General features: G+C 46.2%; 1 protein-coding gene across 2 annotated transcripts in view; it reads left to right on the top strand.

Moving 5' to 3' along the window:
- Nucleotides 1-24,536, top strand: part of LITAF (lipopolysaccharide induced TNF factor) — a 32,243-nt gene extending 7,707 nt beyond the window's left edge. The window contains exons 1-4 of one of the 2 annotated variants that reach the window (XM_081840144.1): nt 14,054-14,208; nt 18,918-19,108; nt 20,670-20,826; nt 22,987-24,536. In XM_081840144.1, coding sequence (XP_081696270.1) covers nt 18,922-19,108; nt 20,670-20,826; nt 22,987-23,095 — 453 coding nt within the window. In that variant the 5' untranslated portion in view covers nt 14,054-14,208; nt 18,918-18,921 and the 3' untranslated portion in view covers nt 23,096-24,536. Of the gene's footprint in view, nt 1-14,053; nt 14,209-18,917; nt 19,109-20,669; nt 20,827-22,986 lie in introns of those variants that run through there. The other variant, XM_081840143.1, reaches the window with a different exon arrangement.
- Nucleotides 24,537-26,276: the final 1,740 nt, after the last annotated feature.

The raw sequence follows: 26,276 nt of genomic DNA on the forward strand, positions 1-26,276 counted from the left end.
GGGGATTCAAACTGCCAACCTTCTGATCGGAAAGCCCTAGGCTCTGTGGTTTAACCACAGCGCCACCCACATTCCCACTGATTTAAATGTCAAAAAAGCAGCCTTTGCCAATGTGCTGGCTGGGGCTGATGAGAACTTTAGTATTATTATTATTATTATTATTATTATTATTATTATGGCTTTTCGAAAGCTGGAACTCATAGGAACTCAGTTCCGGCACCTCTCAGGTGGGTACCATTGCCATTATAAGAGAACAAGGGAAGTGTCCATGGTGAGTTCTGGCACCTCTTTTTCTAGAAAAATAGCTATTATTGTTAAATTTGTATACCGCCCTTCATCTAAAGATCACAGGGCGGTTCACAACATAAAAATACAAAATGAGAACACGAAATACATAATAAAATACAAGCAAACCAATAACCCCCATTGCCACAAACACATTTAAAAGGGCATAGGATGTTAGTCATCTCCAGCTCGGGTTATAGAGAAACATTTTTGCCTGGCCCTTAAAGATAAAGGTATCTAAGCCTCTCTGGGAGATGAACCTTTGCTCTCCTTTAACTGCCTCCTTTGCAGCTGTCAAGGCTGGGGCAAAGCTGCATGGGTTAATGATCCATCGCCTTATCAGTGGGGCAGATCCTGCATCTTGCTACTGGTCTGGGTGTGGCTCACCTTGGCCAAAGTTATCATATGACGTCCTCATGACTGTTGCTCATGACAAGGCCGAAGGAACAGCTCTGCGTCAAAAGAGTTTCCCAGTATCTCAGGGGTGGGGAATATTTTTGGCCCACCCGGGCAGATCTTTAGCTTTCCCCCACCTACAGGCCAACTTTGACAGGTGGGATGAGTCACCTACCGGCCAAACACTGGTTGTCATGATGATGTCAGGTGACTGATAGGTGAGCCCACCTGTTAGAAGTTCATCCATGGGGTAGCTGGGGGGTGCAGGAAGCAACACCAAGCAAGTTTGGACTCTGCCCACAAGCTGATGAAGGGAAGCATGAACCCTGATCGCTGCAGTGATTTGCATTGCTAGCAGATTCCACACATGGAACATGCTGGTAGAACAGCACGCAGCAGGATTTTAAAAAAATATTTTATATCTCAGATTCTTAACATTTACTATATATTCCTCCCTCCCTCCCCTCCAAGGCTTCCCCCAACTTCCCAACAGTAAATACACCATTTCACTATCTTCTAAACATTTTCTAATGCTAATAATGTGAATGTTTATTTAAATCCTACCATCAAGTCTACTGACTTTCTTTGTTTCTGCAAATATAATATGAATGGTTCTTTTTCAAAGCCTCTGTTGTCTTTTTCTCTTAGTCTATCTGTCATCTTTGCCAGTTCTACATAGTTCATCAACTTCTCTTGCCATTTTTCTTTAGTTGGTATTTCTCCAGTCTTCCAATTTTGTGCAATCAACATTGTTGCTGCTGTAGTGGCATACATAAGCACCCAGCAGGACTAAACCTTCTCCATCAGCTGACATTGGCTGATGGGCCGGTGGGTGTGTTATCACTTCCCCCAAACATTCAGCTGCTTCTTTCCAAGTCTTCCTCTGAACGAGTCTTTCAGAGATGAGTTGCGTGTTGAGCACGGGGGCTTTTTAGTGATGGCCCCTCAATTCTGATTTGGTGTCAAATTCTCTTTCAATGCCATACAAAGTCCCTCTCCCCATATCCTCCGATACTTAAGGCGTTTATATACTCAGTATTTCTAAGTGGCCTACATGACAATAAACCGTGCTGGGAACAAAGCAATTAAAAAAATCTCCATAAAACCCAACGGAAGCCTGAACGCTGCCTTTAAAACACCTGGAGGAAAGTCCATCAGGGAGGGGGCTTATCTAATCTCAGTTGGGAAGAAATTATTTTATTTACAAACTGCACCTTTTGCCTTATTCTTCTAGGCCTGTTGACACTTGGGCTGCTTCAGTCTGGTTCCGTAATTTTATTTTACGCCCTCCATATACTATACAATAAACCAGACATTGTAACATTTCCAGTTAAGCGGAAGGGCAGGATATCTAAATATGATTATTCACGAAGCTGCCTTAGCTATGTCAGGCACTTAATCCATTTATCTCAGCTCCTTCTATGCTGACGTGCTGGCGGCTTTCAAGGGGTTTAGATAAGGGCATCTCTGAGCCCCACCTCGTGGTTGCTGTGGGGCTTGAACCCGGGACCTTCTGGGTGCAGGGCGGTTGCTCTGCCCGTGAGCTACAGGTTATTCCCTTGTGTTTTCACTCCTGCATTTGCTAGGGTTTGAAGGATTGGATTTTAAAATCTATTACACCCCGCCCCCCAAACATTTTTATTAAGTTTTCCATCTTTGTCATATTCACGTTTTGTACATAAATCTATAACTTAATACATCGCTCTAACAGAGCATCATGGACCTCCTTCCCTCCCTCTTTCTGACTTCCACACATCATTCTGAGTTCTTGGCATTTCTATAATTACTTTTTTACCATCAGCGCAATGAACTGTTTCAAAAGGACTGGAACAAATTTATATTTTATATGAAAGAAAACTGCAAACATCTGAAAACATTTGTAGGTTTGAATTGAAATGTTTTGTAATGTAAATATAAGGAATCTGATTTACCAATAATAAAATCTATTACATTTTAACAGATTTGTGAGATCCCAAAGAGGACTTGCTTAATTAAGAGGTACCTAATCGATACAGCAAATAAATGATAAGTAACTTGGTTTGGAACCATGGTTTTTTAAAAAGGATGGTTGTCTCTTCCATGTGAGCTGCTTTCCTGTTGAGGTCCTTGGTGAAGGCCGTTCGTCAGGATGGAGAAGAGGCATGTCTGCTTTGGATACCTGTCTAGCCCCAAGAGTACCATTTTCCTATGTTATTGTTTGCTTATGAACCACAGAATCATCCAGTTGGAAGGGACCCTGAGGGTCATCTAGCCCAACCCCCCTGCAACACAGGAATATTTTGGCCCAAGGCGTGGCTCAAACCCAGGACTCTGCGATTTAGAGTCTCGTGCTCGCTCTCAGCTGAGCTATTCCAGCTGGCTCTCCTTTATTTCCCACCTTTCCTCCTTGCTCCAGTACGAAATGGTGGTGGTCACCAACTTGGGTGGCTTCAAAAGGCAGTTTCGTGAAGGAGAAAACTATTGATGGCTACTACCCAGGGTGTCTAAGCTCTGCCTCCACAGCTGGAGGAAGCAACACTTCTGAATAGCAATTGCAGGAAACCACAGAAAGTGAGAGAACTCTTGTGCTTTGGGTTCTGCTTCTGGGCTTCCCATTGAGGCATCTGATTGGCCGCATCAAGAGGATGCTGAACTAAAGTAGCCATTGGGTGGATCCAACAGGCTCTTCTTATGTCCTTATGTTAGTGAGGACAGTTGTAGGGACTTTCCGCCGTAAGCAGGCAGATGGAGCAACAGAAACTGCAAGTAGCAATGTGTGAACTGTACGAATATTTTTTTGAAGCGTTCAGGCTTCCGTTGGGTTTTATGGTGATTTTTTAAATTGCTTTGTTCCCAGCACGGTTTATTGTCATGTAGGCCACTTAGAAACACCCAAGTATATAAATGCCTTAAGTATCGGAGGACATGGGGAGAGGGACTTTGTATGGCATTGAAAGAAAATTCGACACCAAGCGAGAATTGAGGGGCCACCACTAAAAAGCCCCCGTGCTCAACACGCAACTCATCTCTGAAAATAGTTTTCGCCCTTGCAGTTACTGTGGGGGGTGACCGGCCCCTGCCTGAATGAAATGATTGTCTTGGTGAGAGCCTAATTTGGAGGAAACATATGTCCAACAGCAAAAACGAAATCCACAATTTTCACTTTGAGGAACAGGCGGCGAGGAGAGGCTGGGGCAGGTTTTTTTATTTCTGGGGTGGGTTGCTCATTTGGACATTGGTTTGTGGCCTGTTTCTTTGGCCCATTCTTTAAAACTTCGCTTCGGGGAATTCCAGCTTCCTTCTCGAATCTTCTGCCTTGTAACTTACTGGGAGAAGTGATTCTTTTACAGCTGCTCGATAAATTGCTTCATAGAGGCAAGACTGTGTGATGTCTGAGCATTTGGGTTCCTGCCAATCATGACTGGATTTGCATGTCAAATGGATGGCATCCTTGAGGCATCCGGCAATATCTAGTTGCCGATTCCCTCTCTGTTTTCCTTGTTGGGACACGCTGCCTCTGAGAGACTCCTTTAGCTACCTGGGAACCTGGAAACAATTGTGCCTGACTCTGGATTGATCTCCTGCAGAAATGTTTCTCCTTTAAAGATAACCATGCAAATGCCCACCACTTTATGAATGACGCTTTTCTCTTCGGCTTCCTTCTTGTTCTGTACCGCATTGATAACCAAACTGCATTCCATGCATCCAGGTGTGGCCTGTGATACCTTTTCACCTGAGCCACACCTGTTTGCCCAACACCTGATGTCACAGTCGATGCCAGGCTGAAAACCTAGTTCAGCCCAAGGAAGGTGTGTAGGCATTTTGGATCGGCCAAGACAGCAAAATCCTACGCCAAGTGCTTTCTTGAGCACTTAACACGGCACTTTAACCGCAAAGGTCTTGCAAAGAAACATCGCCTGATGTCACTGTGATGTCAGGGGACTGACAGCTCTGTTTGCCTGTCAGATTTGATCCACAAGCTGAGGGGAGGGCAGTAACCAATGTGTTCCCCACTCCTGCATGAGAATTTTCACAAGGTTGTCCTGGTGTGAGCTCTGTTCTCATGCTTTGCAAAGTTTGGCGAAGGTGCAATGAACCATGCATTTCTGCCACTTCCTCTTCAGGTCTGAGTCATGCCGGCTATTGCTGATACCTGTAGTTAGCACTTCCTGATTCAGGGCCTTGTGATGAGATAGGACTGCTTTTTGTTGGGGACTGCGGGAGGGAGAGAAGGAGAGAGTCAAACACAGATGCTTTTGACATTACAAAAAAAACAGGAACTAATTGAAGTGTAGGTGGGTTCCTACAAGGCAAGACACAGCGATAACAGCAAGAACTTTTATTGAACTACATAACTGGGAAACAGGGGCAAAGCAACTGCTTATATACATTCCTGAAAGCCTGGGCCACTCCCACTCCCCTCCGTGATTGGCTGTCTAAACTTCCAAGCTGCGAATCACGACTCCGAGTTCAAGGGCCAATGACAGAGGCCCAAATCTGAAATGTTCTGTGATTGGACACCACGTATCGAATCAGAACACATGAGCTCAGAATTCTTAGTCCAGACTCAAGCTCAGGCAGACACACTGAATACATAACACCTAGGTAAAGGTAAAGGTAAAGGGGCCCCTGACCATTAGGTCCAGTCGTGACCGACTCTGGGGTTGCGGCGCTGATCTCGCTTTACTGGCCGAGGGAGCCGGCGTACAGCTTCCGGGTCATGTGGCCAGCATGACTAAGTCGCTTCTGGCGAACCAGACCAGCGCACGGAAACATTGTTTACCTTCCCGCTGGAGTGGTACCTATTGATCTACTTGCACTTTGATGTGCTTTCAAACTGCTAGGTTGGCAGGAGCAGGGACCGAGCAATGGGAGCTCACCCTGTCACGGGGATTCGAACCGCCGACCTTCTGATCGGCAAGTCCTAGGCTCATTGGTTTAACCCACAGCGCCACCCGCGTCCCAGTATATAACACTTAGTTTTTATTAAAGATTTTCTTATGTTGGTTGCAATTGCTCCTGGGTGTTATTTGGCCTGTGCACGCTTGGAAATCCTGCAGCAGCCTTTGCAGATGTTTTGGACTACAACTCCCATCAGGCTGGTGGAATTTGTCGTCCGAAATGTCTGGTGTGCACCACGTTGGCATAGGCTATTCTACAGCCTTTGCTCCTCCCTTGCAAGTCGAGCGAAGATGTGTTTCATTCCGGTTCAGCTGGAACATGGAATTCCCTCTCCTCTCGATTGCCGGAAATGTTGTCCAGCCACTGCGCTGGGCTTCTGACACTTCCGTGACAGCTAGCAACTTAATGAAAGGCGAGGTTTTCAGGAATCTGGGTGCTCCAGGATTGCATCATACACTACCAACCTGCCCTTATTTCCTTGAAAGGACAGTTTCCTAGGTGGAGGCTGGTTTCATGCTAATAAAAGCCTCAGAAACATGACTGTAGGAAACTTGCCTTCTCAAATGTTCCATGAGGTCTGGCTGGTGTAGGTATGACCGACTTGACTTTTAATTCCAGAATGTGACATCACCAGAAAGCTGTCAAGGTAGGTCAAGTTGTACAAAAATGCCCTGGGCTAAGCTAGCTTTTCATTTACTTCTCTGTCTCTGTCTCTGTCTCTGTCTCTGTCTCTGCAAATTTATTGAGGAAAGAAAGAAAGAAAGAAAGAAAGAAAGAAAGAAAGAAAGAAAGAAAGACAAAACATCAGAGTACAATAAATCTGCATCCATCTTAATTTACACATACAGATTAATCTGCGCATTCCAAATCAGTATCCAAACAAAGTTGGTGTTTATAGAAAATGTGTTCAAATATAACAAGGGCATTATTGTACAGTGGTACCTGTACGCTTCAGGTTACATACGCTTCAGGTTACAGACTCCGCTAATCCAGAAATAGTACCTCAGGTTAAGAACTTTGCTTCAGGATGAGAACAGAAATCGGGCTCCGGTGGTGCAGTGGCAGCAGGAGGCCCCATTAGCTAAAGTGGTCTTCAGGTTAAGAACAGTTTCAGGTTAAGAACGGACCTCCAGAACGAATTAAGTACTTAACCTGAGGCACCACTGTATTTTCAGCTGATGAAGACTATCACGAAACAGTAGTATCATTCCGGAAACACTGCCCTTGAGACTTTTGGGACGTCTTCTGTTGGAACTTTTGAAAAACATTTGAGAAAAACCTTACTTTTTAGACTTTGGAGACGTCTCTTGTTGAAACCTTTGAATAACCATTGTGAGACTGACCTTTGACGCCTATCTTCAGCGCATGGCTTGACGTTCTGCGCCACTAGTCTGTTACATTATAATATACCTTATATATATATGAACTCCAGTAGATTTATTTCTACCTTTTGAATGATACCATTATTCTATTACATATGATATAATTATTATTATTATTATTATTATTATTATTATTATTATTATTATTATTTATTATTTGTACCCCGCCCATCTGCTTCCCTCTGGGCAGCTTCCATAAAAACCAAAAATACACCAAAAATACACTAAAATATCACAGATTAAAAACTTCCCTGAACAGGGCTGCCTTAAGATGTCTTCTGAATGTCAGGTAGTTATTTATCGCTTTGACATCTGATGGGAGGGCGTTCCACAGGGCAGGCGCCACTACCGAGAAGGCCCTCTGCCTGGTTCCCTGTAGCTTTGCTTCTCGCAATGAGGGAACCGCCAGAAGGCCCTTGGCGCTGGACCTCAGCGTCCGGGCAGAACGATGGGGGTGGAGACGCTCCTTCAGGTATACTGGCCCGAGGCCGCTTAGGGCTTTAAAGGTCAACACCAGCACTTTGAATTGTGCTCGGAAACAGTTATTAGCCTACGTGTTGTGTCTGTATTTCTGTGATCGGCCGTGGACTCAGCAGGACTATGAATGGGTGCATGTCCCCAAAGAGGAACCGCTAGCCAGAAACTGATGGAGAGGAACTTCAAAGCTTGATGCTTCAGCTGTCTCCTTCTTCCCATGTTCACTTTCTAGTCCGATGACATTGGCAAAGTGGAAGGAACTCTTTTCAGTTCCTCTCATGCACCTTCCTTGTGTTATAAGAAAAAACTGCCCCCTTTCCCTTATGGGGTATCTAAGAGCCAGTATAGAGTCCTTAAGTGGGTTCCCTATCGGTAGGAGAAAATAACAGAGGCCAACCAGAGAATATTGAGAAGCAAAGCAGCTAGTAAGCCTGATCTTTGTTAACTGTTGCAACAGGGTCCTCACTCGCCACATGCAGGAGGGAGGAGAGAACCCAGAACAATGGTGCGAAAGCCCTTATATAGACTTTGGAAACAAAATAATAAAAAATTCCTTCCAGTAGCACCTTAGAGACCAACTAAGTTTGTTATTGGTATGAGCTTTCGTTTGCATGCACACTTCTTCAGATACCACAAAATACCACCAATAATTACCGTATTTTTCGCTCTATAACACGCACCCGACCATAACACGCATGTAGTTTTTAGAGGAGGAAAATCCGTAGGCATGCCACCCGTACGCATTCCCTCCATAACATGCACAGACATTTCCCCTTACTTTTTAGGAGGAAAAAAGTGAGTGTTATGGTGCAAAAAATACGGTATTTCCTAATAGAGTCGTAGCTTGGTTTTCGAACAGCTTAGTTCTCAAACATTTTGGCTCCCGAACGCCGCAAACCCGGAAGTGAATGCTCCGGTTTGTGAACTATTTTTGGAAGCCGAACGTCTGACGGGGCTTCCGTGGCTTTTGATTGGCTGCAGGAGCTTCCGGCAGCCAATCAGAAGCCGCACTTTGGTTTCTGAACGTTTTGGAAGTCGAATGGACTTCCGGAATGGATTCCATTCGACTTCCAAGGTACAACTGTACTGAAGATATTGCTTGGTCACAGTTATAGCTAACACTTTTCTTTTTATTGAGCTATACATCTTTTTGCACCTGCATTTTCAAAAAAATCTGTAAACATATCCTTAAAAAATAATTGAGCATCAGATCGCATGTGAGGATGTCAAGTTGCTTAACACTGGGAGGGGGGGTGTTGGTTTGTGGCCTTGTTTCTTCTTGCCTAATTTTTGGCACATGTAGTCCCAGAACCACTGAGAAAGATCCCAAGTGTGTTTGTGTTAATATTTCCAGTAACACTTCCAAGAATTATGGGAAACAAAGAAAGAGGGAGGGGGGGGAGGAAGCAGCGTAGATAACCGTAAAATCTGATGCAGGCAGAGTCATTAGAGTGGAGAGTTCTCTGGCTTCCATCAGTTCTAAGAATAAAACCGCAAGTAAATCATTGCATGCGCATCTGTCACGGCTGGCTAGATGCTAATCGCTTATCTGGCCTCTCCTGGCAAAACATCTCTATTCAGTGGTTGCATTTGAGCGCTGCTCTATGAAATTCTGCAGCCTCGTTTTAGAGCTTTGGGTTTAGAATCCCTGACAAGTGAGGCTGGAAAAAACATTTCAGTTTGCATTGCTCCTAGTCAGTGCTAGGAAACTCGGATCCAGTAGTACCTCGGTTTTTGAACATCTCGGAAGTCAAACGTTTCGGTTTTCGAAGGCCCAAAACCCAGAAGTAACTGCTTCAGTTTCCGAACGCTTTTTGGAAGTTGAACATGCCATGCGGCTTCCGTATTGAGTTTTCCAGAAGTAAATGCTTTGGTTTTCGAATGTTTCGGAAGTTGAACGGTCTTCAGGAGTGGATTACTTTTGAAAACCAAGAAACCATTGTATAGGCCAGGCACCAAATGGCTTCTTAAACCAAGGTTGCAGTTGCCAAAATGCAGAGGCATCTTGCCCATAGAGGCAGGTGGCACAGGGCGCCAAGTTCTGGAGGGCACCAGGGAAGAGGCGGAGGGTGGGCGCGGCGCCTCCTGGCATCAACTCACCGCCCTCGCCCACCTCTGCCATGCTGCGCCAAAGCAGTGCCGTGCCTGGGGCCTTTGCCTGCTGTGGCCATCGTGGCACAGGCGCCAGGGAAGAGGCAGAGGCTGGGTGCTGTGGCTCCTGGCATCAGCTCACTGCCCTCGCCCGCTTCGCTGAAGCAGCACCGCGCCCGGAGCCTCCGCCTATTCCCCACCAGAGAAGCTGCCCTCCAGCCGCTGCCCGCCTCCTCCAGCCACACAAAGCTGCCAGCAAGGTCCACAACTCTGGGAAACAGGGCAGGGGGGTGCCAGAGGGATCTTTGCACCACGGCGCCGGATATACTTAATACGGCCCTGCCAAAATGGAATGTCTAGTTGCCATGTTTGGGCAGGATGGCTCTCAAGTCTTATTGTTCAGATGATGGACCGGCTGTGATGGATGACAAGTTAAATATCTGGCTGGTTCATATGACAACCTTGAGCTTGGTTAAGAACTCTGAGAACTTAAAGAACAAAAGTCACTTGATCCAGGGATAGTCCACATATACATGGGCCTGTTCTTAACTCTTTTTCTTAATGGTGACATGTCCTTTTTACTGGGGGTGTTGCCAAGGTTGAACTGGGACCCACTGCATGCAAAAGAGGATGATTTATGACTTACAGAGAGCACTATAGATCTGCATTCATAAGCACTTGAGTTAGCTATTCTTTCCTCCGCGTGGGAAAAAAGCTGTTTATTTTCTGCTCATGCTTTGAGGTTAAGGAATTTTCTGTGACTGTAAAGGTCCGAATAATAATACTAATAATAATTTTATTATTTATACCCCACCCATCTGCTCTGAAGTTTTGCACTCTTGCGCGGTTGGAAAGCTACACAGAGCCAGGTCCTTGGCGACAGGTTCTGAGGGTCCTTCTTTTTCTCTCCCTTCTGTTACTTTACAATATTACGAGGCGGGGCCTGGACCAGGTAAATTCAGCCCGGTTGGTCTGGGTGAGAGCAAGTTCCGATTGGCTGGGGGTTCCGCTCAGTTATGAGTTAACTGTCATTGTGGCAGGAAGTTAGGTTTTGGCCGTAGACTCTTACTCAGGAGTAAGGAAGTGACCTTTAGGCAGACTGGGCAGCAGCATAGCAGGGCCCAGGAGTCACGACTCAGGAATTAAGAGCAGAATAAGGAGTTCTGCAGTGGCAAGGACGTCCCAACGAGTTCTCCTGCTTGTCCCGCCAAGCTTTTAAGACGAAGAGTGGTGAGCTCGATTGCGAGACACACTTGCCTTGCAGGAATGTCGAGACAGCAGGGTTGGTCGCGGTGAGTTCTGTGCTCCTATCTGCAAAGGTAGTGCCTTTGGCTATACGGAAAGGTTACAGATTCCCAGTCAGGGTGCTGCTCAGTCGTTGCTGCCTCTTACATCTTTCCGCAGGGCCTGCAAGACAGAGCTGTTCCGCCTGGCCTTTGGTTTGGACTCAGTGTGGCCCTTAAGTTTCTCTCCCCTTACGGTCTTGATTTATCAGCTACTTTTAAAATAAGGCTGCATTTTAAATTGCATTTTAACCTGTATTTTAAATTGCTTTATTTTATTTTTTTCTATTATGCTTTTATTGTAATTTTATGGGTGTTAGCCACCCTGAACCCAGCTTTGGCCGGGGAGGGCTGGGTATTATTATTATTATTATTATTATTATTATTATTATTATTAGCCTTCTCCCCACACAAGCTGATTAAAGCCCTCCCCAGCTGACATCAAGGTTCTCTGCTCCATAGGAAGGTTAGAGAGGAGAGCTCGCGTCCTTTCTTCCCTTTCCAAAGTGGCTGAAATTTGGGATGGAAAGGTGAGGCCGAGCTCCCTGGTCCCTATTCCAGTGGTTCTCAAAGTGTGTGGCAAGAGAGGATGGCAAGTGTGGCAGGAAGATTCAAGGACAGCCTAAGAAACATTTAAACATTTCAGTGTATATTGTAGTATAGTATCAATCTTTTTTATTTTATTTGCAGAATGGGGGTAGACATATTTTCAAGATAAGAGCAAAAGCATCAGAAAAAAAGGATTGGTGATATCCTTTTGATAAACCAATAAGCTGTTTTGAAGTTCATCCTGCGTCTCTTAACATTGGTGTCCATTTCACTCCAGGGCCCTACTAATTTTGAAAGTATTCTGAGTGAATTGGTGACAGGGGAAAAGTAAAGAATCACAGGTACCTAGAGAGTTACCTTTTAACATCTGCCAAATCAAATTCAATATCAAAAGGTCAGCCAGCTCTTCTGATATCCCTAACATGAAAGGTGTAAAACAAGGGTTTATTCTTACCCCTTTTCCCTTTAATCCCCCCCCATCAGATCTTCCAGAGCACATCCAGAAAATAGAACCAAAATCAACCAAAACCCGGTCCCACTTTTATTGTATGCAGATAATGTGACCTTCTTATCACTGACGAGGATAGGTTTGAATCGTCTTTTACTCTCCTTGGTTTCTTACTGTGAAATTAACAAACTCTCTATAAATTATGAGAAGACCAAAAAAAAAATCTGGTCTTCTCTAATTTCCGGACACTAGAGAAATGGAAAATAAGAGGACAAGAAATCCAGCAAGTAAAGATGCAGATTTATCTCGGAATTTTATTCCAGAGCAACTCCAGTTGGTCAAACCACTGCACAAGTGCTATAAAACAGGCAAAACGTACCCCATTTTTATTTTCAGAAATGTAATGGGTTTATACCAGCTGCCATTCAGATTTTTCAAGCTAAAGTGTTGTCCCAGCTACTTTTTGGGATCCCAATATGGATGGAGGACGCAGGTGGTGCTCTGGGTTAAACCACAGAGCCTAGGGCTTGCTGATCAGAAGGTCGGCGGTTCGAATCCCTGCGACAGGGTGAGCTCCCGTTGCTCGGTCCCTGCTCCTGCCCACCTAGAAGTTCAAAAGCACACAGTGCAAGTAGATAAATAGGTACTGCTCTGGCGGGAAGGTAAATGGCGTTTCCATGCACTGCTTTGGTTCGCCAGAAGCGGCTTAGTCATGCTGGCCACATGACTCGGAAGCTGCACGCCGGCTCCTTCGGCCAGTAAAGCAAGATGAGTGCCACAACCCCAGAGTCGGCCACGACTGGACCTAATGGTCAGGGGTCCCTTTACCTTTATATAATAGTGATTTAGATAAGATACACTCAAGTTTCTTGCGACCTGTTCTCAGGCTCCCAAATTCAATCAAGTATGAGACAATGTGTACAGAATGAGGTATACACATGATGGAATATTGAGCGTGGACTAGCACTATAAAATACTGACTTCATTGCCATTTCCGTTCCCAACCGTCAAGTCTGCTTTCTGACTTACTTAAGGACTCCTATAAATCCAGATGGCTCCAACTCATACACAGCAAAATTCAATTTATTGGTGTTGACTTGGAATTATTGTGTAATTCTAGTGAGCAGTACATTTATTGCAATATCCAAATTAGATAAGGGATATTGAAAAACAGAACATTGAGTCAGCTGTAAATCAAATCTGCTCCCCCAAGTTCTGTGGTTTTAATACAACCAATAACAGGATGACTTATGTCTCAAAGTTAACAATGTATTTTTCCGTGTACAAGACGCCCCCATGTATAAGATGCCCCCTATTTTGGGGGACTCCAAATTGAGAAAATGGGTGGAGACCCACAATTTTGAACATAATTTTTAAATAAAAAAACCCTAGTCTTATACACAGAAAAGTATGGTAATTCCAATCCAATGCAGGGCATTTATGTTAGCTGAACAGTTCTCCCTCAGCTTTTGTTAAGGGCAGATATTTAAACATCCCTAGAAATGATAGACATTGTGGAAGTTATTTGAATGTGCCGGGCACTGCAGAACATATTCTTTTCTACTGTCCACTATACAATCAGCTATGTAAACACGTGTTATCCCCCTTTTTGGGTAGCTTAGCATCATGGCACAATGAAGATATCAAATTCCACCTGTCTGATATTCAGCTGGAGGTGGCTGAGTTTCTGTCAATAGTATCTCCTATTGGCCCCATTTAGCCGGCAAGACACTCCTATGACAATTTCTGTTACTAGGACTTAAGCCTCATGCAGGCGGCTTGCCAGACCAAGCAGTGAGACTTGTTCTTTTTGTCCCACCTCCCGGAAACAATATGTCTTATATGGCTGCTTCTTTGTATATGTTTTTTAAAATGTTGCATATGGATGTTTTAAGATGGTCTACATCTGTAATGCCTAATAAAGGTTTGGAGGAAGAAAAGAAATTTTTTAAAAAGCATAGAGAAGTGAGGCTGGTGTCTCTGACATATGCTTTTTAATAAAATGCATTTGTGCCATCAAGCAGCTTGATTATACTGGCAATTTCTCAGAGAGATGCTAAATGCGTACTGTAAAAAAAAAAAAGGGGGGGGGGAGCCTTTTCAGCCTGCATGTATAAATTATATATATGCAATGTCTACAACACGGAAGTTTATGCTTCACTGCAGGCCACGTAGGTGGAAGAGTTTCTTTGGAAAGATAATAGAGCTGTTCCCTGAGCAAACACACCAAATTGGACAGGAAGCCTGCATCCGCTTATCATACTGTGTACTTTGGGCTGCTGAAAGCATCTGGGTGCCATCTGCTTTATTTATTCCTCGCTCTGCATGGCTGTGCTCTGCAAAACCCCTTTTCACATTTGGAAGCTGGAACGGTCGAGGACTTAAACCACCTGCAGGCGTCTTGCCAGGCCAAGCGGTTAGACTTGTTCCTTTTCATTCCACCTCCCGGAAACGGCTGAGCCTGCTTCCTAGATGAAGAAACACTGGGTGTTTATTTGGTTACATGTGGTTCTGAAGCGAATGGCACCCTTTACATTTATGTACAGTGGTACCTCGGGTTAAGTACTTAATTCGTTCCGGAGGTCTGTTCTTAACCTGAAACTGTTCTTAACCTGAAACACCTCTTAGCTAATGGGGCCTCCCGCTGCCGCTGCGCCGCCGGAGCACGATTTCTGTTTTCATCCTGAAGCAAAGTTCTTAACCTGAAGCACTATTTCTGGGTTAGTGGAGTCTGTAACCTGAAGCGTATGTAACCTGAGGTACCATTGTATTTTAAAGATTCAATGGTTAAAAATAAACCTGCCGCTTCATTTGATTGTGGGGTCCTTTGGTTGGTGGGAAGAAATCCATTTGGTTTACTAATACAGCTGGTTAAACATTACAGCTTTCAAGATCATTTGTTTGTGTGTGGATTTACAGTGGACGCTCGAGTTGAGAATGTGATCCATGCAGGAGACATGTCCGCAACCTGCAACGTTCGCAACCCGCACCACCGCATCTGCGCATGCGCAGGTTGTGATTTGGCGCATCTGCGCATGCGCAAAGCACTGAAACCCAGAAGTGACCCATTCTGGTACTTCCAGGTTCGGCGCGGTGTGCAACCCAAAAACGCACAACCTGAAGGGTCTGTAACCCGAGGTATGGCTGTATTATATCAGGGGTGGCCAACTCCCAAGAGACTGTGTGATCTACTCAGAGTTAAAAACTGACAGTGATCAACCCGCTTTTTTGGGGTTCAGGTCAAAGTTGTTTTTTAGGAACAAAGGCGGCCTGTTTTTTAGGGGAGCCAAAGTTGTTGAGCCAGTGAGCTACCAGTGTTCAACCACAGATGTTCAGTAGGCCACAACCTACCTGCTGGACATGCCTGTACAGTGGTACCTCGGGTTACATACACTTCAGGTTACATACACTTCAGGTTACAGACTCCGCTAACCCAGAAATAGTACCTCGGGTTAAGAACTTTGCTTTAGGATGAGAACAGAAATCGCGCACCAGTGGCGCAGCGGCAGCAGGAGGCCCCATTAGCTAAAGTGGTACCTCAGGTTAAGAACAGTTTCGGTAAAGAACGGACCTCCGGAACGAATTAAGCACTTAACCCGAGGTACCACTGTATTATATAATCAGCGAGGCGGGGGGGGGGCTGTCATCTGGGTAGCCCAGGACCTCCATACGCATTGCCCAGCTTTGTGCCCCATGAAAGTCACTCTGGTGCTGCTGACACAAGGTTTTCCCATAAAGAGATCCATATTCTCTCTCCCAGTTCTTCCCACAACACATTTTCACTCTGCTTATGGCACCGTGGGGTCTTCTGCCCTGCGTGTGTGATCTGATCTCTTGAAGGCTTGTGGCTCCAACCTGCTCCATCTTGCAGCTTGTGGTTTTTTTTCCTACGTGGGTTTTGTGGGTAGTATTGCACATGTAGCTGTTGGTTAGTGATGGTAAGATATACTTGCAGATAAAATACCAGTGAACCGATGAGCAATAAAAGAACCCGCTGATCCCAAAGACAGCTCTATGCTTTGCGCAACTGGATGGGGAAATTTGTTGCCGCAAGTTTCCTTACGCAGCCATTTGGTCTTTCTGGAGAAAGAGTGGCTTATTGCAGGACGCGGCCATGCAAAGGTTGTGGTTGGCTATTAGCTGGAAGTGGAAAGTCATATTGTTCTCTGGGTTAACCACTGGATGTTGAAGTTCTGAGTCTCCCATAGACAGCTAGACAGCTGTTCAACATCTCAAGAGCGAGTGTCTGTTGTTAATTGCATTTCGACCCCACCTTTCCCCCCAAGGAGTACAGGGCTTTCCCCCCTCCTACAACAACCCTGTGAGGTAGGTTAAGAGGCTGTGACTGGCCCAAGGTCACCCAGTCAGCTTCGGGACTGAGTCGGGATTTGAACCCTAATCTCCCAGGTCCTGGTCCGACACTCTGGCCACTTACCACACTGGCTCCCTAGAGTCCTTCTGCTATAAAGGTAAAGGTCCCCCTGCCCGTACGGGCCAGTCTTGACAGACTCTAGGGTTGTGCGCTCATCTCACTTAAGAGGCCGGGAGCCAGCGCTGTCTGCAGACACTTCCGGGTCACGTGGCCAGCGTGACGAAGCTGCTCTGGCGAGCCAGCACCAGCGCAGCACATGGAAACGTCGTTTACCTTCCCGCTATAAAGCGGTACCTATTTATCTACTTGCACTTAAGGGTGCTTTCGAACTGCTAGGTGGGCAGGAGCTGGGACCGAAAGGTGGGAGCTCACCCCGCCGCGGGGATTTGAACCGCCAACCATACGATCGGCAAGTCCTAGGCGCTGAGGTTTTACCCACAGTGCCACCCGCGTCCCTACCTTCTGCTATGGGGTTGCTCTATAAATTAAGTTGGTAAATAGGGAAAGCCAAATCTCACTCAGAGAAGGATCTGAAACATTTTCCTGAAGCTCGAATTTGTTTTATTCTGGATTGTTTCCTTTGATGTTTTAATGTGTTGTAAAGCGCTTTGAGATTTTTTCTTTAAAAAAAGAAATGAAATCAACAGCAACAACACCACTGGAGAAAAACATGGTGCCTGGCATTCCGTTGTGGTGACCACAACCTAGGTTTAAGATGGCATTTGGCGATTAGCTTATACATACGACCAGGCGTCCCCAAACTCAGCCCTCCAGCTGAGGGACACAACCAAGGCTAGAAAGTCATACACAGGCATCCCCAAACTCGGCCCTCCAGATGCTCTGGGACTACAATTCCCATCATCCCTGACCACTGGTCCTGTTAGCTAGGGATGATGGGAGTTGTAGTCCCAGAACATCTGGAGGGCCGGGTTTGGGGATGCCTGCATATGACTTTCTAGCCCTGGTTGTGTCCCTCCAGATGTTGTTGGACTCCCAACTCCCATCAGCCCCAGTCAGCATGGCCAGTGATGATGGGGCAACATCTGGAGAGCCACAGTTTCCCTTTCCTGGGTCTAATAGGCCAGGAATGCATTCACTTTTAGAGTCTTGTCAGAACAGGAGAAATCTCTTCTGTTCGTTTTGGGATACTTCTCACTATGATTAGTAGTACATTCACACATTGCCTCTCCAGCAGACAGATGAGGTGCTTCTCTGCCCCTCCCTTTCCCCCCTTTTATCCTCAAAACAACCCTGTGCATAGATTAGGCTAGGAGACTGTGACTGGTCACTCGGCGAGTCCTTCCTTTAAGTTGGCACCCACAGTTTCTAGGCTTTTTGAACGTGGTTAAAAAAAATTAACCTTTTGTTTATGGCTTTTTCTGCAGAGCTACTGTACAAAGTACCGCTCTGTTTAGTTTATCAGAATTAACAAAGGCAGCAGCATTAACAATGATGTCAAAACCAGTTAAGAACATGACCATTTTTAGCTGGCCTTAAAATTAATGCTGCTGCCTTTGTTCCTTTGGATTATTCAGAGCCTTGTTTGAGGATAGATGCCTCTGAACAATTCCAGGGACTCACAATTGATGAGACTGTGGTTGTGCCTAAGCTCCTGATTGCAGGTTTCCCATCTTTCAGGTTTCCCATTGTGACAGCACCATTGGTCATTGTGACAGTAGGTAGGCCTTTGGCCTGGTCCAGCATGGCTTGTCTGATTTTATTTTTATTTATTTTATTTCTATACCGCCCTATACCCGAAGGTCTCAGGGCGGTTCACATGTTCTTCTGACCACCTTCTTCCTCTATCCGTATCTCCCTTTAATTCTGAAGTTCCTTCTTTCAGTTAAGACAACCAGCGGAGGATAAGACAAATGGCTACTAAGCACGACACCTACATTCTATGCCCACCTTGCTGGCGATGTCACCACTAGGGGCTGCCTAGTTGGTGCTGATGCATAACAGGGCCTTTTTGGTGGTGGCTCCCCCTTTGTGGCGCATACTGTATTTTTTGCTCTATAAGACTCACTTTTTCCCTCCTAAAAAGTAAGGGGAATTGTGTGTGCGTCTTATGGAGCGAATGCAGGCTGCGCAGCTATCCCAGAAGCCAGAACAGCAACAGGGATTGCTGCTTTCACTGCGCAGCGATCCCTCTTGCTGTTCTGGCTTCTGAGATTCAGAATATTTTTTTTCTTGTTTTCCTCCTTCAAAAACTGGGTGAGTCTTGTGGTCTGGTGCGTCCTATAGAGCGAAAAATACAGTATCTGTGACTGTATCTGAATGGATTGAGGAAATGTGGTCCATGGTAACTATGACTGAGCTAAAAGAATACATATAAACCAGCCTAAGATTTATGGAAAAATGGATATTTTTTGTAATGTTTTGGAACAAGAAGATCAGTGATAACTTTATCAATATCCAACAATTCTGCAGCGATTCTGGTTTTTAAGCAATTCTTGGTTTTATCTGCATGCTGCCTTGAATCCCATCAGGGGAAAAGGTGGAGAATGGACGAATGAATAAATAAACGAATACTTTCTGCTGCTTTCAACCTGTAAAAACATTTATTTATGCTCTTCATTTTATTTAATAATATATCTATATATGAAAGATAAGCTTTTAACACTAGCTTACGTTTAGAATACTTTTTTTTTAAAAAAAAAGGTGTGTTTTTGATGCATTTGCATCCTTTGGGACGAAGGGCGAGATATTGAGGAAATTATAATATGCATGCCTTTTCATTTTCTGTCTCCCAGAAAAATGGATCCATCCGCTCCTGGCTTTCAGGCGGCCCAGCCTCCTCCTTATACCGAGACAACCGGCATCCATTCCGCTCCGTACCCCCAGCCCTATCCCGTCCCGGGGACTGGACCTGGACCAAATATGAAAGGCCAACAGGCACCGCCATATGGCATGCAACCTGGAGTCATAGGAGGTCCCCAACCAGGTAAGCCTTCAACTGCACCATCTTGGTCCACTTACACCCCACTTTCCTTCCGTCTGGAAGATTGAAGACTATAAATATAAGGTCCCCCTGGTACCCTCTGAGCAGAACTGGAGCCCACCAGCGCTCTAAATCTACAGCACTACGATACCTCTTTAAACAGCCACGACTCCCCCCAAGGAATCCTGGGAAGTGTAGTTTGTTGAGGGTGCTGGGAGTTGTTCAGAGGCCCTTGTTCCCCTCACAGAGCTAAGCTTCCCTGGGAACTGGGATTGGTGTTTAAAGCACTCTGGGAACTGTAGCTCCGTGAGAGGAACAAGGGACTCCAAACAACTCCCAGCACCCTCAACAAACTACACTTCCCAGGATTCCTTGGGGGGAGTTGTGGCTGTTTAAAGAGGTAGCTGTCAAGGACTGGACTGAGGAGGAATGGTGGAGACCACCCTCCCCTCCTGAACCTTCCTGAGAAGAGGACAGTATAGATTCAGAACAGTGGTTTGCAGAAGGGCATAGTTCAGAGGCTGCAGATGGGAGAAGCTGGGAAATATTGGGAGAGGGGCAGGAAGAAGCAGCAGCAGCAGGGGAGAGGCAGCCGACAGACTCAGTGTCTTTAGAAAGCATTCCTGACCCCCCACTATCCCAGGGCCTGGCAGGCATTGAGAGTAGGAGAACAGAAAACTCAGAGGCAGAAAACGCAGATCAGCCAGCACAGGGGTGATGTAGAACAGGAGAGACGGAGGGGGTGGGACTTTACCTGGAGCAACGCCATTGTCTAAGAGAGATGACATTTCTACGTCTCTCTCTGTGAATATTGAATACAGTGGTACCTTGGTTCTCTAACTTAATCCGTTCGACTCCCGAAACCATCCGAAAACCAAGGCGTGGCTCCCGATTGCCTGCAGGAGCTTCCTGCACTCAAGCAGAAGCCGCGTCGGATATTTGGCTTCTGAAAAACGTTCAAAAACTGGAACACCTGCCTCCGAGTTTGCGGCGTTCGGGAGCCGATTTGTTTGGGAGCCAAGCCGTTTGAGTACCAAGGTACCACTGTAAAAGACTCGGTAAGAACTCTTCTTGTTTCTCTACTTGGCTGCCACCGTGGGAGGGATAGGATTCCTTGAAGCGACAGTAGCGTAGTGCTTTAAACGCACAGTGCAAACGGGACCTCGGGTCCTTATAGCATCAGTATGTGGCCCTCACTGAGCCCCATAACCCTCCAGACACGGTTGGGCTGCAGCTCCCATCATGGTCTCTGACCGTCGCCCAGGCTGAGTTGCAGCCCAGCAACATCCCCTGTTCCCTTCTCGGGGGTTCAGCCATGTTGGCATCTGAAAGCCAGCAGTTGAGACAGAAGGGGAAGCCTCTTCCTTGAGACAGTTTGTTTTGGTTTCCCATTGGGGGGGCTTTTCTCCTGGCGGATCTGAGCTTCGGGCGAGCCAGACAGCAATTTGCAAGGCCGGGTGTTGAGGAGGAAGAGGGTGTTGAGGAGGAAGAGGGAGTCCGAGGTTGAGCAGGAAAGGAGTGTGACTCTCTCGCCCTTGTCTCTTTGCCTCCTCTGCTGCCCCAGTTACCGTTCAGACGGTTTACGTCCAGGCACCGCTGGTCTTCCACGACCGTCCCGTCCAGATGAACTGCCCTGCATGTCAAAAAACCATTTTGACGCGCCTCTCGTACACCTCTGGGGCGCTGACCTGGCTGGCTTGTGGCGGCCTCTTCCTGGTGGGGTAAGTAGGTCCTTGTCAGCTGCCTTTCTATACTGATCTCTTGTATGCATTAAGCCGGGGGCTGCTGAGCTGTGACCATTGGGCATGCTGGCTGTGGCCGATGGGAGATAGGAGCCTCGCAGTTTCTTGGAGGGCCGCAGGTTGGCTGCTCCCACATTACATCGGGGGAACGTTCACAACCAACATCATCATCATCATCATCATTATTATTATTATTATTATGCATATATCAACCACCTTCTCCAAGGAGCGCCAAGTGGCATATGTGGGCTCTCCCACTCCTCATGTAACGTCCACACAACAACCCTGTAAAGTAGGTTAGGCCCAGAGGGAGTTACTCGCTCAGGGTCACCCAGTGAGTTTCACAGAATCTTGGAGTTGTTGGGGTAGAAGGGGTCCCATTTGAGGGGATGCCAGGAAACAGGGAATTAAGTTCACATGTGGTGGGGGTATAAATATGTACAGTTTTTTTGGCAAAGGGTGTTTAAGGAGATAACAGAAATCACTGGGTTAAAGCTGACCAAAAGTCCAGAGGTAGTACTATTATCAATTTTCGATGAGACGGAAGGTTCGCAGGCTATGAAGGCCTCGTTCACAAATTTATTGACGGCTGCCTAAATTATGTTAGCTAGGAAGTGGAAGGGGAAAGCAGAATATAAAATGGAAGAATGGTATAAAGAGGTGTGGGATATACAGTGGTACCTCGGGCTACAGACACTTCAGGTTACAGACTCCGCTAACCCAGAAGTAGTACCTCGGGTTAAGAACTTTGCTTCAGGATGAGAACAGAAATCACGTGGCGGCAGCGGGAGGCCCCATTAGCTAAAGTGGTGCTTCAGGTTAAGAACAGTTTCAGGTTAAGAATGGACCTCTGGAACAAATTAAGTTCTTAACCCGAGGTACCACTGTAGTTATTAACGATAAATTAACGTGCCATTAAGGAAAGGCCGGAGGAATGATTTTAAGGAGATATGGAGGGCATTTGTAGAATTTGTACTGTTAAAACGGAAAGGGGTCAAAACCATCGCAAGAGGTGTTGAAATTTTGGGAGGTTGGATAGTTACAATGGAACGGTCTCGATGGTGGGGTGCACATTTTTATTCTTATTTATTTATGATTATTACTTTGTAAACATTTTAAAAATGTAAATAATGGTATAAAATATAAATAAAAGAATGAATAAAAAAAAGGGGGGGGTCCCAAAGAGTCATTTGGTCCAATCCCTTGCAATGCAGGAATCATGGCTGAGTGGGGATTTGAACCCCCAGGTCCTAGTCAGACACACTAACCACTTAAGAGGGTTAGACAAATTCATTGAGGAAAAGCGTATCTGTGGCTCCCAGCCATGATAGCTCTGCCCTTCCTCCACAGCTGGAGGCATCAGTGCTTCCAAGTAACAGTGGCTAGAGACCATGGCAAGTCCTGTTTCCCAGTTTCCTGCAGGCACCTGGACTAATAATAATAATAATAATAATAATAATAATAATAATAATAATATTTATACCCCAGTAAAACAGTAAAACATCAAACATTCAAAACTTCCCTAAACAAGGTTGCCTTCAGATCTCTTCTAAAAGTCAGATAGTTGCTTATTTCTTTGACATCTGATAGGAGGGTGCCACCACCGAGAAGGCCCTCTGCCTGGTTCCCTGTAACCTCACTTCTCGCAGGGAGGGAACCACAAGGAGGCCCTCGGAACTGGACCTCAGTGTCCAGGCGGAACAAAGGGGGTGGAGACACTCCTTCAGGTACACTGGGCCGAGGTCGTTTAGGGCTTTCAAGGTCAGCACCGACACTTTGAATTATGCTCGGAAAGGTACTGGCAGATGGGCTACTGGTCTGATCCTGCAGACCTCTTTTTGCATTCTTAAGCTTGGCGAGCGAGGGATAAGGCCCCTTTGTCACACCAGCTGCAGAAGACCAGGCATGCTTGTATGCACGGAAGTTTTCATAGATGCTTCATCCACAGAACAGGAGTAAGATGCGATGGTGCTTTATTGCATTAGGAAACTGCCTTGAGCTGAGCCGGAAGGTCCTTTCCCCCTTGCTCAGTATTGTTAACACCTGTAGCCGTGTTACTGATCTTATCCAGAAACGGCAGTCACAGAGTACCTGGGGCAAGAGTCTGTGTTCTGAAGGCTGCCTGCTTTCTCTCGACAGGTGTGTCGTCGGCTGCTGTCTCATCCCCTTCTGCGTGGATTCGCTTCAAGACGTTGACCACTACTGTCCCAGCTGCAACGCTCTTGTCGGCACCTACAGGCGTCTCTGAGCAACATTAGGCGCGTGCTTTTTTAAATATATGCTTTTTCCCCCCTTTTCTGGAGTTCATGGAAATAATTTTTTCCGCCGTGCCTTTTTTTTGCCTCTGAAGATTTGGCTGCAAGAAGAACCTTTGGCCAAGAAGTGGGATGTGTTCCTCCAGCCTCACGTCCAATAAGTGCGTGTTCTTTCTTGCAAAAATCATGCCTGCACTGTCCACAGAAAAGTGTTGAACTGGTCATCGTCTTAATTCATCTTTGTGCTTTGGCACTGTCCCCCATTCTCCTCCTTTTTTGGCATTGAGAGGAAGCGTTGCAATTGGAAACCTCAATGATATTTCCTTCTTTCTCTGTGTGTAAATTGCTAAGGCCTTTTATGCAGCCTCAAAAGACACTTGGTTCCAAAATTCTCTCTCCCTGGGGAAGGTTGATGAGATCCCTGTGGAAAAAAAATTTTTAAAGGTAGCTTCTAACAAAATGAGGCACTTCAGGGCTTCCGTAGCAACTGATTTCAAGTTGGTGGCCAGGTTTTTAAAATTTTATTTTGCAGGGGTCCTCAGAACCTCATGTTGCCTCTTCAGAGACCCCCTGGTAGTGCCCTTGTTTGCTACCCAGGCGCTCCAAAATCTGTTTTTGTATTCATTTGGAGCTTTATATAAGTGCTTCGAGATTTCCGAAGCATTTTTAAATTACTGCTGAAAAGTAAATGTGAGGAAATAGGTTCCAGGCCTAGAATTTTGTCTTTCTGACCCAAATGATCATCTTTCTGCTAAGAGTCAAAGATCTCAGTGCCTCAGTCCAGTGCTTCAGATCCTTCCCTCCTTTTTACATGTTTGGCTAGAAGAGGACCAGCTTCTGATGTATCCAAAGAGTGTAGAGCAAATCCTAGAGAAAATAATGTCCAGATAGGTGATCTAGATAAACCGATGCTGTGAATGTTGAGGCTAGATTCTCTGTTGGGGCAGCTATCGGAAATTTCCTGCCCCAGTGACCCGACAGGAGAAAACCTCTGCTTTTCTTTCATCCCCACGGGCAAGTTGTAGGCCAGGCGAGCAGCTGCCAAACGAGTTCATCGCAAGCAGATGCAACAATGATGGAGATACTTGAAACCTACTTCTATTCTGAACAACGCATTAGAGTACAACGCATTAGAGAGCTGAAGACTCACCTGCAGGAATTGTGGGTAGTAGCATTGGATAGATGCTTTTATTTCTCTTTTAACGAGCAGGATGCAGCTTGCAAAAGACTCTTAGCTCTGCCGCTGCAGACCTGGGCAAGTTTATCTACACCAGATTTGCCCCACCTAAGCCTGAAAGGAAAGCAGACCGCTGGAGATTTTTAAATACATTGTTTTTTTGGTGTGTGTTTTATTTTGCATAGGCTATACACACGTGATCTAGTTTGAATTAAACAACGGTTTCGTCCTCTAAATAAAAAGGTGCATCTTGTAAATTGGCTGTTAATGCTGGTTCTGTGCAGGATGAAGCCATCAGTGGCTCCTAACTCGGATGGCTGTGTTCCAGGGGCGGCATGCTTTGGAGGAGGAGTTGCTGCAACTTGCAGGAGGAGAGAACGCCCTGTTGCACTGCAGTCCTCCTTGCAGGCTGCCACCTGGCCGCTGGGAAAACAGGATGCTGCAGGAGATGGGCCATTGGCCTGATCCAGCAACCTTCTGTTATTGTGTTCTGGCATTATTGCAGCTCTAGGGGGAGGGTTCGTGGCCTTCCAGAGCCCCAAGACCTCAAAAAATCAGCCTGGAAAGCCACTCCGAACCCGCACCCTGGCTGGAGGTCTCCCACCCACCCACCCTGACATGGAAACTTTTCACAGATGCCTGACTTGATTTCCTCATCCAGCAGGCTCTTCCTACTTTAGATTTTGCTTTCTGAATTGGGGGGGTTTGGTGTGCTTTTGAGATCTGCAGGTGGTAAACTTTTTCTCCCATCTCCTCTTAAGTAAAGGCAGCTCTACAGCAATCTCTCTAACAGCCAAAGCCAAGCAGCCCTGTTTTTTGGGGGGTGGGGGTGGGCAGACATCTGCTATGAGAGGGACTTTGCCCTCAAGCAGCTGGTGCTTGCAAAATGCAGGCTCCCCCCCCATCAGTTGATAGGGAGAAAGGTGGTTTTTTTCCACCTGGCAATGGGGGGGGGGAGCAAGGGATTTTGGCAGGCAGGACAACCCACCTGCCAGACATGTGGTTTTATTGTGATGTCATGTGACTGGCAGGTGTGCTGCCCCACCCACCTGTCAAAGCTGGACCTGGGCTGGGACCACAATAAAGATCTGATCACCGGAGTCAAAAAGGCTCCCCGCCCCTGTGGCATGGAAAGGATGGGGTGTGTGTGTGAGTGATGCTGGAACAGATGGTCCTTTGGTCTTATACAGCAAGGCATGTCTTCTCTGCTGCTGCTGAAAATAAGCTATTTTGCCACATTCGTACAGAGGATGGGGAGGCCCTCCTCTCCATCTGCCCACCTCCCCCCCCCTTTATCATGTCTTAATGCAGTAATAATAATTTATTATTTATACCCCACCCATCTGGCTGGGTTTCCCCAGCCACTCTGGGCGGCTTCCAACAAAATATTAAAAATACAGTAAAACACCAAACATTAAAAGTTTCCCTAAACAGGGTTGCCTTCAGATGTCTTCTAAAAGTCAGAGAGTTGTTTGTTTCCTTGACATCTGGTAGGAGGGTGCCACCACTGAGAAGGCCCTCTGCCTGGTTCCCTGTAACCTCGCTTCTGGCAGGGAGGGAATTGCCAGAAGGCCCTCTAGGCTAGACTTCAGTGTCCAATGATGGGGGTGGAGAAGCTCATTCGGGTATACTGGGCCAAGGCCGTTTAGGGCTTTCAAGGTCAGCACTAACACTTTGAATTGTGCTCGGAAAGGGACTGGCAGCCTTCAACCTGGAACAATGGAGTTAACAGAGGAGCATTCTCCTTGCCACACCACCCATGCACCCTTTCACTTGGGATGCTGCAATTTACAGCCTGTGTCTCCAGCCTTGGCCTTAAGTTTCATGCAGGCCCAAATGGGAAAAACAGGTTTGGATGACCAGCGTGTGCCCTGCTGAGTTAGGGCCCCTTCCAACAGCTTCCTTTTAAGAATGGGTTTCCCCTTTGATTAGAATCTCCCATGCTGATCACATGCTCTTGAAATCATGTGACGTTTGACCTCAGGGTTGCCACAGAA

This window comes from Podarcis erhardii, assembly GCF_964252035.2.
Source record: "Podarcis erhardii genome assembly, chromosome: 14".
NCBI lineage: Eukaryota > Metazoa > Chordata > Lepidosauria > Squamata > Lacertidae > Podarcis > Podarcis erhardii.